This window comes from Dermacentor silvarum, chromosome 2 (assembly GCF_013339745.2).
Source record: "Dermacentor silvarum isolate Dsil-2018 chromosome 2, BIME_Dsil_1.4, whole genome shotgun sequence".
In the NCBI taxonomy this organism is placed as follows: Eukaryota; Metazoa; Arthropoda; class Arachnida; order Ixodida; family Ixodidae; genus Dermacentor; species Dermacentor silvarum.
This window is the reverse complement of record NC_051155.1, coordinates 211,963,185-211,976,032: the sequence shown is the minus strand read 5'-3', so window position 1 is coordinate 211,976,032 and position 12,848 is coordinate 211,963,185. Positions and strand designations below refer to the sequence as shown.

At 44.4% G+C, this 12,848-nt stretch overlaps 1 protein-coding gene across 3 annotated transcripts in view; it reads left to right on the top strand.

Annotated features, from left to right (window-relative positions):
• The window catches only part of LOC119442562 (histone deacetylase 6-like), a 45,741-nt gene that overhangs the window by 12,690 nt on the left and 20,203 nt on the right, over positions 1 to 12,848 (top strand). For all 3 annotated transcript variants that reach the window (XM_049662235.1, XM_049662233.1, XM_049662234.1), the window contains exons 7-11: positions 5,646 to 5,776; positions 7,638 to 7,706; positions 9,628 to 9,754; positions 10,056 to 10,121; positions 12,040 to 12,099. In XM_049662235.1, the coding sequence (XP_049518192.1) occupies positions 5,754 to 5,776; positions 7,638 to 7,706; positions 9,628 to 9,754; positions 10,056 to 10,121; positions 12,040 to 12,099 (345 nt within the window). In that variant the 5' untranslated portion in view covers positions 5,646 to 5,753. The remainder of the gene's footprint in view (positions 1 to 5,645; positions 5,777 to 7,637; positions 7,707 to 9,627; positions 9,755 to 10,055; positions 10,122 to 12,039; positions 12,100 to 12,848) is intronic.

Genomic DNA, 12,848 nt, shown 5'->3' with positions numbered 1-12,848 from the left:
CTAACGTGTTAATTTTATCAGTTTGGTCTTTCCTCACCGTGAAATAAAAACATTAACCTTAATTATTCCATAATATAGCCGTAAAATTGATATTACCGATTAGCATTCATTTATTATTTCATTCTTAATTTACAAAATTCCATTTAAGTTTTCCATTTTTACCTACTGCTGCCCGATTCGTGGCCAATTCACCGTACTGGGTTGAGCCATACCTATAGGCACCAAGCCAAACCAAACTGAGCGAGGGGCGTGGAGCTGCAGAGAAGTGAAGAATATGTCGGTAGTGGGAAATTGAAGAAGCCGGCTACACAGAAGGGAAAAAAACTTGGAAGTCTGCTGTGTCGCTGCGATGCTTGAATGCTGGTCGCATTAGCGTCGACATTCATAGTGAGATGGGTTCTGTTTTAACGCGAACAGTATTCTTTGCCCACTTCAGCCTTTTTTGTGCCTATCCCTCAGAACGTGACTTCGGGGATATCACCTCTCGCTGCGTTGCTCAATTGCTGTTTGCATTACCGTTGATGGTCATCGTGAGACGAGTTGTGCCGCATTTTTTTTTCTTTCTTTCTTAGAACTGTGAACGCTTTGTCGTCCAGACGGCTTAAAGCGGCACGCGATAGATCTCAGTGTCAAGAGAGGGACTGGATAATAGGATATGCTCTATTGTCTCGTCGCAAACGCTGCAGGAGGCACCGTCCATCGTGCCGATACGGAAATAGTATAGCCGTTCGTAAAAACGACGATGAATCGCACGCGACAATAATTATAAGTGCATAATAGAGCGGGCGCGGGCCCCGCAGTATATAGCCCGCGGAGAGCCTTCTCGATGTTTGCCATGGTTTCAATGTAAACTTGTTTACACTTCAGTAATAACCGCGAGGACTAAGTGCGAGTTAGCCGAACGCCTCATATGTAAATAGGTTCTTTTTCATCTGACGCTGTTGTTGGCGTATGTCTAGTCAGACTTTCCATTCATTTACAAAAGCCTTTCCTTTCCCCCCGTCAGTTTGCGTTATATTTCACCACGACCTCAGAACGGGTGGATATATCCGCAGCGGCTCGGGCGAGTCGGTGTAACTGAGCCCTAAAGGTACGGCACGAACGTAAAGGACACAAAGCACAGAAGCGAGAGCACTGCCACGAAAGCGCTGACACTCGACGAAAGGTTTATTCACCCGCCACACACACACATACATGCACGACCGCTCAAGGAAGTTAATTTCTTGACGTGTCTAGGACATGTGACCCAACATCCTTGACTTGGTTATGTTACTTTTCTTTTTCCTTGCTTCGCTCGTTGTTTCTTGCGGCCAAGGGTTGATAATATGTGGGCTGTTGCATATGTATACGCGCGTCACGTGTAATACAACTTCGGTTTTGAGGCAACGCTTGCGTGGTGCGTTCGCTTCCCTGTGCTTCACGTTCGCGCTGGCGGACAAACGCCGTGGAGATTCGACGGCTGTGGCGTTCTTCTGCTGAGCACGAGATTTGTGCACTCTTATTTAGGCGCGCGTTAAATATCAGTTAGATGACGTCATGGGGAACACCTGAGGGGGAACTCGCGACAAAGCCGCCTTTTCGATGCGGCATTGGGACACGCCATGATCCTCTGATATCCTCTGACTGGTCGTGTGTTGAGCGTTATGTTATTCTTTAAAGTTCACTTTGTTACTATATCCCCCTCCCTCCTCCTTTTCTATAAATAAAGGGGGTGGGGGCGGTGCCCGTACTTTATACATTGCCGCGTATGATGATAGATGGAGTGCCTTTTGAGAGGTAGCCAGTATTATGTAAACTCAGTACAGTGTTTCGTACCCTTTGCGCTAATAAGATGAACTATCTTATTGTTAAGAAGTAGGGTAGGGGCACGGTAATAAAAGACCGAAATTTACAAATTGATGTTAGTGTCTTGTTTTTTATGATAATTATGAAAAAAAAATACAATGACAACATTTCTTGAACCCCTGCGTTCTTGCTGTGAACAATAATGACACTATAATTAGTCTAAGTAATAAATAAAAATGATTTTTTAAAGTATGAAATGTCTCATTTTGCCCTGCACCCCGGGGCAAAATGGAACAGTTGGAGGGTTAAATTGAGGCATCCGCAAAAAATAACAATTCATTACTCGCTAGCGAGGTAATTTTAGCAGGTCTCGTGAGCCGCAAAGCAGGCTTCATGGGCACAAAGTCTGGTGGTATCTTGCTATACAGAACTTCTTGCGAACCAAACACTGCCACTCATTCCCTTTGGTGCGAGTCGTGTGAGTTGCAGAATATTTTTCTTCTTGGCCTGCTTGCACGGCTGAATGGATACTTTCGCCTTCGCTTCCTCTGGCCTTCCTCCACAATTTCTACATTTCTCGCAAGGCTGCCAGCCTTCTGGCCGCCTTTGCCAACAACGTGGCCTTGCGGGTAGATGATGTGAGAATTGAGCTCAGCTCTGCATTCTCTCCTTTAGTTTTTATTATTTCTTCGCCCTGGAGAAATTTCATGGAAGCTTCTTATCACTTTTAGTACGCTCGTATTTCTTCTGTGGGTTCTCGCGAATGCCTTTGCAACGTATATTTCGGCCTACCGAAAGCTTTATGTGCGGCTCGAATAAAGTTGTTCTGCTGATGGACGGATTTAGTTGCTCTTTGCATGCAATTTTCGGCCAATGCAATACTGAATGTCTCTCTCTTTGATCCGAATCATCATAAACAAGAGTAAGGAACTATTACAGAGTGGTAACAAAAAATGCGTTTCATAAAAATATTTTAGGGCGCGCGTTTTGCCCCTGCTTCAAAGTAATAATCAAATAATTTTACTACAGTGAAGATTCAGAAGTACTGTGCTGAAATTTCGCGTAAGGGTAGCTGGCGAAGTGAAGAAGCGAAATAAAAACTTTCGTCGACAGAGCAATGCGTCAGGACTACGGTGTACACGCGCTGGGAAAAAACAAGTGAGCTGATTGCTGCCTCTTTTTTCCGGGCCGCCAACTGAGGGGCGCTCAGTTCGCATTTGTTTCCTCCAGCGTACATCTCCCTAGTACAACAATGTTTCAATCAAGGAAAGTAGATAAATAGTGTGATCTGTCGACAAAGCACCAGGCCACTTAGATTGGGCGGTTTGAAGATAAAGAGCGGTATACGCTCAAAATGACGCATTTTACCCCGTGCATCATTTTGCCCCGCCTTACCCTAAGCGAAAGCAAGCAAACTTATGCACGCGATTTTAACTACTCGTTTTCTCCTACTTAAGCACCTGATATTGCTTAATTTAGGGCACTGCCTGTTTATCTGCAACTGCTAGGTTATGAACAACTTCCTGCCCCGACAGGATTGCGCGTTTTCTTTTTTTATTTGACGCCACGTGTGCTACTTGAGGGTAGCTTGTCGAGATCCCCCCCTCCCCCCCACGCACCCCCCCCCCCTCCTTTCCGCATCTTTCGCTCTTTCTTTTACAACTTCATCTGCTCTAAAACTTCCATGTTGTTTCTTTCAGATGCATGCGTTCGAGTAACAGCCGGTATTATACCTTTCAAAACAGTGAGATCTCTTCCTTCGCTTTTCAGTGGATCTATCTGTCAGGTACAGCGCGAGACTACAAACTTTATGTTGGGTGTGCGTGCCAGCAACAGGGGCGCTATAACGTAAAGATATTCCAATCGGTTCCTATTCCATTTCTGCTACTAGCCCTCCCTGATTGGTCAATTATTTCTCGGGCCACCCCAACTTCGCGAAAACCGCGAAAGCTTCCCAATATGATGTGACCTGTACACGGTGATGATGCGTGATTAGGCTGAACAAAAACATAAATAATTATTTTCGATGATACGCCTTTTTCGCCATGAGCCATATACGGTATTGGCCAAAATTTCTCGGGCTGCGCCCACCTTGCGAGTCTGTGACGCGACGTCACAAAATCGCCAAAAATCACACCTCAAAATGAGATTTATGCATTAAAGATGCATTATTGTGCCGAACAAACATTTTTTTCGGGATAACCGGAGACTGCCCCGTTTCGAAAAAAAAATATGGCTGTCCACCAATGGCCCTGGCGCTGGCTACATGGAGGTGCCGGGGAGAATGGATTTCTCACTGTGTAATAAAAATTTGAGGGTGGCAGTATAACACTGTCGAGCCCCTTCGGCACGTATACGACATCAATCTGCCAACTATCCTTCACTGATCATTTATTTGTTTTAGCGGTATCTTAAACCTTCTGTTGAACGCCGCTGCGATTTTCGGCCAGCCACCATAAGCCAAACAAAAGGAAGAGGACCAATCGCAGACACCGGCACCACCCTGCTCATCCGGTTATCAAACTTTCACTGCGCTAGCTAGGACCCACCGAAACTCCCTCCGCTTGATCGCGCTCCTCCCTGCTTGTCAGCTAATTAGATAAGACCTGTCAACGAAGACAATGCTATTTGATTTCAAAGCAAACAAAAGCGGCCCACTATAAGCGAGGAGAGCGTTTAATTGGGCTGGTCAAACGCCGCTGCCAGTCACCGCCCGATGCTTGTGTTGGAGGTTACGTAAATTTGGCGCCAGGAGATTGGAATAAAGTAAATATGGAAATAGTTTTACGTTGTACGGCTCATGGAATCTGTCGAAGTTTAGAACGTCACATAAGATGTACGGCTTGTAACCGCCCGAACTAGTAAACCAAGCTGCAGGATGGCATTTTTTTTTATGTGGAAGACTTTCAATGGCCCACAGACAATGAAAGAGTCTGTCATGATGGTGATAACACGCAAGAATGAACGTGTGAAAGATAGCTGGGATAGTTAGAATTTCGGCATTCCATGCATTTCCAGCGCTTAAAGGGAAACAGGAAAACCGAGACAAGAAATGACAAATTAACAGGATAGCTAGGGAGGACGCGTCCCTATAGCGTACTCCCTGCCCTGTTGTCTTTTCGTCTTTCGGTTTTCCTGTTTCTCCTTAAGCGCTGGAAATGCATGAAGAATGAACGTAATTCAATGGACGCGTTCACTCTGGCGCTCGCGCATGCGCGATGGTGCCCCGAAACGTATAAACGTGTCCTACATTGTGTAATGATCCCTATAGTTAGGCTTGTTCGCATTGCATGATATTAGTGTTGCAACAAGGCGCAGCAGGTAGATTTTGAAGCGAGACAGAAGTTAACATGAGGATCGAGACGAAGTGACCGGCCGCACTTGGTACATTATGTAACTTGGTATATATTGGTACATTATATAACTTCACGTATTGGTGTATCTTTTCACAGCAAAGTTTTATTTTTACCACTCCCCACTGCAATGCTTCGGCCCTGATAGTAGAATAAAAAATAAAAAAAGAACAAATGATGCCGCTTGAACCTGATCAGCAGTGATCGAACAGGGGATGTCGCTGGAGTTGTAATACGGCTTAGGCCGAATAGAATAAAATATGCGTATCAAAACGTCCGTGATGTAGCACATCAACGTGGACATGCGTAATAACTGTTAGCGACAGCGTTCGAGCCCATTAATTTTGGGTATTTGTTGAACGTGCAGTTACGAATAACGTGCATTTGCAGTATGCAGCCGCGCTTGAAAAATACATCTGCACAGGGATTTCTCTCTTACTAAATTCTATAATAATGACAACGTGACCGTTTTTAGTGATGGTTCTAAGGTTCATACTGTGTGCGCAGTGCAGGAACGGAGTTGCCCTCATCCGGCCACCGGGCCACCACTCGGCAGCAGCTACGGTGTCCGGCTTCTGCATCTTCAACAACGCCGCAGTTGCTGCTAGCTACGCCATGCAACGTTACGGTCTAAAGAGGTAAGCGAGCGAGGAGCGCGCGCTTCGCGTTGCAATACGGAAGACGACGCTGGTTCGTGCAAAGGGACACCTACATGGGAAATACTTATTCTATGCGCCCTTTACGGCAGCCTATACGTTAATAGTGCGTCTTCTTGGTGAAATATTTAAATGAGCAAAATACTTTCGTTTTCTGCCTTCGAAGGGTCGCAAGATAACCGAGAGAAATATTTGGAGGACGCTTAAGCTTCGCCTTTAAGAGTGGAACGCGACATCATTCAAAGATCCCTGGCTGCTTATCAGGCTTCCCAGCAACTGAATTATGTTTTCTTGTATTTTCAAATTACAATCCGACGCTATGACATCTGCACGTTGTGGTTAAGTCGTACTTTACGATTTTTCTGACTGATTTTACTTTGAGAAATTCAATTTTGTTCACTAACGCCTTGCGCCACACGGAGGGCCCACGCCGACACCGAGACCGGATTTTCTGCGACGCGGGGCCCTTAACGCAATCGCGTCAAAACAGGTAAGGAGTGTGAGACGAAGGGGCTATAATGAAAACTAAGGGTTTCATCTCGGCTACTAGTGGGTATCAGTTGGTCGAAACATCTGAGTTGACGTAAAGGGGAAACAAACAAACAAACAAACAAACAAACAAACAAACAAACAAACAAACAAACAAACAAACAAACAAACAAACAAACAAACAAACAAACAAAGAACAAACGAACGAATGAACAAACAAACAAACTCTATGAAAGCAAGAGAGAGAGTCATTATTTAATGGGTGCTGGAGATGGAAGGAAAGCACAAATTCAAATTAAGCAGTAAGATGGTATGTCGGACTAGTTGGTTGATTTTATTATAATTGTATGACTTTTTGGAAGCGTAACTGCTGACGCACATAAATAAGGGACTCAAGGACAGACACGAGAACACTTCACTCACAAATGAATTTCATTATATCAGTTACAAATGCCGTCGCGCATGCGCAGCAGAGCATTTTTAAATCAGTTACATCGAGAAAAAAAGAAAGACACCACGAACCTTTGACAGCGTTACCCGTAGAAAAGAAGTACTGAGAATCTGAGCATCTGCTAACTGTTGAGGTAGGCGAATTCCCGTTTATCGTTGTGTCACCTCTTGTGTGCGCGTCAGCGATTGTGCTCCCAAAAGTCATGCGATATTATGTCGAAATAGGGACACATCAACAATGCTCTACAGGTGTCCACGAGTTTCGGCTGACGCAATAAAGCAGCACGACCTTAGTACCTAGCATGGCATCCCCATTACTGCCGGATAGATTATCGATGTCTAGCAAGTAATACGGTTTCTATAACAGAAAATAACTTGTACTGATAATCATGACATTCGTACTTTTCGTGGTAATACCGCTTATTTTTATTGCTGTTCTGTGCATATCTACCGCACGCTTGTGCTGTTTGTGTCTTTGCCTTGCAACGGGCACCCACCACGTGAAAAGTTGACTCCACTCTTCACATGCAACTGCAGCTATACTGTGTAACTATTGTGTTACAATGTGTTACAAGTGTAACTATTACACTTTCAGGTAGTGTAAGCCACCCGACGGCATAGTCGCGCTACACAGGAGCTACTTAGTGCCCTTTTCGCTGTACAGGCCGCGTTCTTATTAAGCTCTAGACAGCAATAAAGGCTGATAGGCGTAGGTATAACGAGGCCGGCTAGGAACAGCTCGTTTAATACACACCAAAATGGTTGCTAATTCGAGTTGTTCGTTGTGACGTACTACAGCTTCATATGGTTTTGCGCACGCAATTCTGAGCGAGTAATGCCTTTCCAATCTTATAACGTTACAAGCAGTCCCCTCACGCTGCGTATATTTTTGTCTTCGTTGCAGGATTCTCATTTTTGATTGGGACGTCCACCACGGAAACGGAACGCAGGAGATTTTCTACGAAAGCAACTCGTAAGCATTTTATTTCAAATGTACAGCTCGGTGGTATCTGGTGACCGCGGGGTCTTCAAAGCAATGCACTTTTCGGGACATTATGTTGACAAATGCTGTGACGTCAAGTTCGTGAAAATTTAAAAAAAAAAAGAGGCTAAAAGAAAGAAAAGAACCTGTTCATCAGACGAGGAGTAGCCGGTGCCCCACGTCTGTGCATCTACTTCTATCACGTCGGTAAATAACACGAACACAACACACTTCCAAGACTAGTGTTCGCACTGAGCTGCACAACCTCGGTCAACTACGACAGTTAAATACCATAGGACAGACAACCACATACATCTTTCACTCTTTACTGCAGTTCAGAAATCTCGGAACTGTGGTTCACATTGAGCGAGGTACTAGTTTTATTGCAGCAAATAACGAATACATTACGAAAATAGAGTATTAAGATAAAAAGTAAATTACTTTGCGTGACTTAATTCCCAAAAAGAAAACACTGGCTTTAAGAGACACTAGTCTGTGGCTCATGATTAGTTTCATCCACGTGACGCCCTTTAACGTGCATATTAGTATCTAAGTGCATGAACATTTTTGCATTCCATGCCCATCGAATAAGAAATAGCGCATATGAGGTCCGTGATCTAAAAGTGAAAAGGTAAGCATTATGTCTTCTCTGCCGCTAATTTTCTTAAGTCTCTTCATCGAATTCAATAAAGGCTGGAGTCTAAAGCATGACGTTACCTTTGCAATTAATATATATATATATATATATATATATATATATATATATATATATATACACTCTGTTCTTTCACTCTTAGGACCAAGCAGTTTGTATAAATTCCTCCTCTAATTTATTTGAGCCACGTTTTCTGTTTTATCTTTGCGTGTTATTTTCCTATACAGAGCCCATCGTCTTTCCATAATGCTGGCGGTGCTGAGAAATCAGCGACAACCTTCATTAATAAATTAAACTAATCGGATCGATCTCGGAACGCTTGGTCTGCGCAATCGGTGTGCGAATTCGAGCAGAGATTTTCTCTCTCTCTCTCGTCGTACGCTTCTCGTACGTTGGAAATGGTTCTTTGTCTCGATGCTGTTCCAGAGAAAAGTGGGCAGATTTCCCGGAATCAATATGTGCTTCTCGGAAAGCGCTCTCACGCGAGAACTTCGATTTCTAGTGCCTTGTTCACAATGCACTGTTAGTCTCTGCGACACGGCGCATTCCTTTACGCGTTCCTCTATCCGACGCCACAGTACGCGGACAGCATATGTTCAATAATTTAGCCTGTGTATTTGCGCTTTCTTTAAAACCGGGTTTGTCACTGCGTGCTTAAGGCATGTCGTATCTACACGATAACTGTATTGTGCGGTGGCATGCAAAAGTAACATACCACCTCTCCCTGTGCCCCCTTCGCCCCCCCCCTCTGCCCCCAACCGCACTCAACAAACATTTTTCAAATCGCGATTGGACAATTAAAGCGAATTCGTACGCCTGAAGAACATCAAGCACTAGAAACGCCTCTAGCTAATCTTTGCTATAGCTAATATAAAAATCGAAGTCATAACTGGAGAGAGAGAGAGGGGGGGGGAGGGGGGGCAGGGGTCCGTTACTTTTGTTGTACATAAGTAACGCAGATCGTCATTCTATGTCTATATCAAGTCTGCCCTGATTTTCTGTTTGCGACGAGAATTCCCGAAACCTGGTCCGACTCGACGAGTCCGTATCTTAAAAAAAAGAAGAAGCAATGCAGTTTATAAACCTCTGTCGGCAAGTGGAAAATGCGAACTTCAAGCGAAAAGGCAGTACCTTGTGAAATGGCGGTATAGTCTGCACAAAATGACGAATGTTTCCCTGCATTGCATGCATACTTATTATGTTGCGTAAAAATGAAGCATCTTAAATTTTTTTTTTGTCTCTCGATGTTCTTCGCAGCGTCCTCTACGTCTCTCTTCACCGATACTCGAAAGAAAAGATCTTTCCGAAAACGGAAATCTCCGATGCCAAGTACATTGGCAAAGGCGTTGGAAGAGGGTACAACATCAACATACCATGGACAAAGGTCTGTGTCTGCGTCCGTACGTCATGTTACATGCGTCCAGTACGTCATGTACACTACTAAGGGTTGTGACGTTATGGACGCTTTCTTTTTCTTTTTTTGTCCGCATAGTAGGCATGATAAGTTTGCAGAGTCTTCCATGGTTTGAATGAAACTGCCTAGAAAATTTGTGGTCTACTTTTCAGGAAGCAACTGCTAACATGCTTTTAATTATCGTTAAAGTGGTGATCCTGAATTTCCATGAAAAAAAAATAAGATTTCGCTAGTTTTCTCTAGATATTCACTAAACTTGCATGCATTTCAGCCTGCCATGACTGATGCCGACTACTTGACTGCCATGTATCAGCTGGTTATGCCGGTCGCTTCAGAGGTGAGTCGGGCAGTATGTCGCTGATCTGGTTCTATTTCTGCGTGCTTCATTTAACAACTCGCACAATCGCAAATGCAGACCCGATTGTTTATTGTAGACCTGCCAACCTGAAAATAAGAGAAAGAATAATACAGTCGTTATCAAAAAGTGATAAATTTAGGCCAAATGTACTAATAATTACTTTATTACTTGAGATAACTGTGTATTTAAAATAAAAATGCTGTGTTTGTTCTGTATGGACTCCGCGACAGGCGCTGTGCCCTGTAGTCGCAGTTAGAATGGCCGGCGTCACAGACAAATGAAATTTATTCATGATGTATTCACGTAACGGCAGCTGAAGTTTTGGTTGCTGTTATACAATGGTTCTACAAGTGGGTGGCACTGCTGCGGGTAAGTCCGAATAATAGTAAGGGTCCGAAAAGTTACGCTCGGTAAAATCGGTGGTGGCTTTATTTACGTTCCTTCGAAATTGGTTTTGTCCAAGACTGGACGCAAATGAAAAATCACAAAATTACTGGTGTCAATACGACAATCGTGAACATGGCTTTAGAAATCCGGCATCTTACGTTGAAACCGTATAAAAGACTGCAAGCATTCTTTCTTTCTTTATTTATTTGTTTATTTAAGACAATCTTACAAAAATTGCCTTGGGGGGCAAGAAGTTGCCTGACGGCTAAATGCAAGAAGTTGCCTGACAGGGCGATGTTAATGTATTTAAGCTATAGGGAATTGCGCGAATGCGATCATTGATACAATCAGATAAAATCGGCCTGCCAAACGCAATAATAAAGTATCTTAGCAACCAATGTAGCATTATGTACGAATAAGATAGCAACCAAGGGCGCTATAACGTAAAATGATTCCAAAATGTTTTGATTCCAAACTACTGACGTCGAATTTACGTAACCACCGACGCAAGCATCGGGCGGTTACCCGCAGCGTTGTCTGAACAACCCAATCAAACACTCTCCTCGTTTATAGGAGGTCACCTTTGTTCGCTTTCAAAACCAATAACATCGTCTACACTCAACGGTTTGTCTTATCTAATTGGCTGACAAGAGGCGAGGAGCACACTCTAGTGGAGAGAGTTTCCATGGGGCCGAGCCAGCACAGTGAAAATAGATAACTGCATGAAGAGGGTGGTGCCGGCTTCTCCGATTGGTCCGCTTCGCCTTACTCAGCTTGCGGTAAGTGGTAGAAAATCGCGGCGGCGTGCAACGGAAGGATAAGAATGCCGCTAAAATGGATCCTCAGCAAGGAAGAGTTGGCAGAGCGATGTCGTATGCATGCCGAAAGGGCTCGATAACGTTTTACGGCCACGCAAAAAGGTTTATCATGCGCGAATAAATACATGCTCACCGGCAGGTGCGAGTAGCGAGGGCCTGAGCGATCGGCGGGCAGCCATCTTCTATTCCTTTCCGAACGGGGCAGTCTGTGGCTATTCAGAAAATTTTCTGTTTTGTTCGGCATATTAGTGATTTTTTTCGCGTACACGTCACTTTGAAGTGATGAGTTTTCGCGGTTTTGTGAGGTCGCGTGACAGACAGGCGAAGTGGGCGTAGCCAGAAAACATTGGACCAATAGCAGAGGGCTTATGGTGAAAAGGCGTCGAATCAGGAATGATTATTTTTCTTTTGTGCGGTTTCATCATGCATAATCAGTGCGTACACGTTATATCTAATGGCGAGCTATCGAGTTTTTCGTGACGTCGCGTGATAGACAGGCGAAGTCGGGAGTGGCCCGAAAATGTTTTGACCAATCGTGGAGTCTGATTGTAGAAATTGGAATCAAAACAGTTTGAAATCATTTTACGTTATAGCGCCCCAATAATCGCACAGGGCGTAAAGCGTAATTGTCGTGTATCACCAGTGTGAGAGGCTGCGTGGATTTTTCCAACTCCTTCCCGTTTTCACCACAGTTCGACCCGGAGCTGGTGATCGTGTCCGCTGGATTTGACTCCGCGAAAGGAGACATCCTCGTGAGTCATTCTGAGCATATTTCTTACACTTGCGGCTGCCTTGCATATTTGCAGCAAAACAAGTTCACCATGGTCATCATAATCGTAGTCGTCATCGTCGTCGTCGTTGTTGTTGTTGTGTTTTTTATATTAAGCGGGCACGACATACTCACTCACTTCTTGTTGACGACATAGGAAGGGGAAAGGGTAGGGGAACTTGGACAGGGGGCAAGTTAAGATTCCTCGGACAAAGCAGTATCTCGGAGGGGCTCCAGGAGTCTAGGATTGTCTTCATGCGCTGTGACTACACCCTCTTGGCCTCATCTATTGCTGGAAACTTGCGGGACGGAGGGCCGCTGGAAGGCGGCAAAACAAACGTTTTCGGCGTGCCCTCTCGCCTGTGCGCACCCAACCTGCAGTTTTCCTGGTACCTGTAGCACTTTGTCTGATCGACTGCGAGGTAAGCTTTGCGTAAGCAAGAATCATTCACCACTTTGAAGAAACCACCACTTTAAGAGTCGCGGAGATGTACAAGCTACGTAACGAGCAACTAACATCACATCCCACTATACCAGGATAAAGAAAAAGAAGGAAAAAAAAAAGAACTAGAAGCACGTACTGCTGCGTCCCAAATACCAAATCAAAGATTTGAAGAATAGTTCACGCACGAACTTAGTCTTACAGCACACTCCATACACTTAATAGGGCATTCGCTGTTCTGTTGCTGAGCACAACTTCGCGGTTACGATCACCGGTCGTGGCAGTTGTAT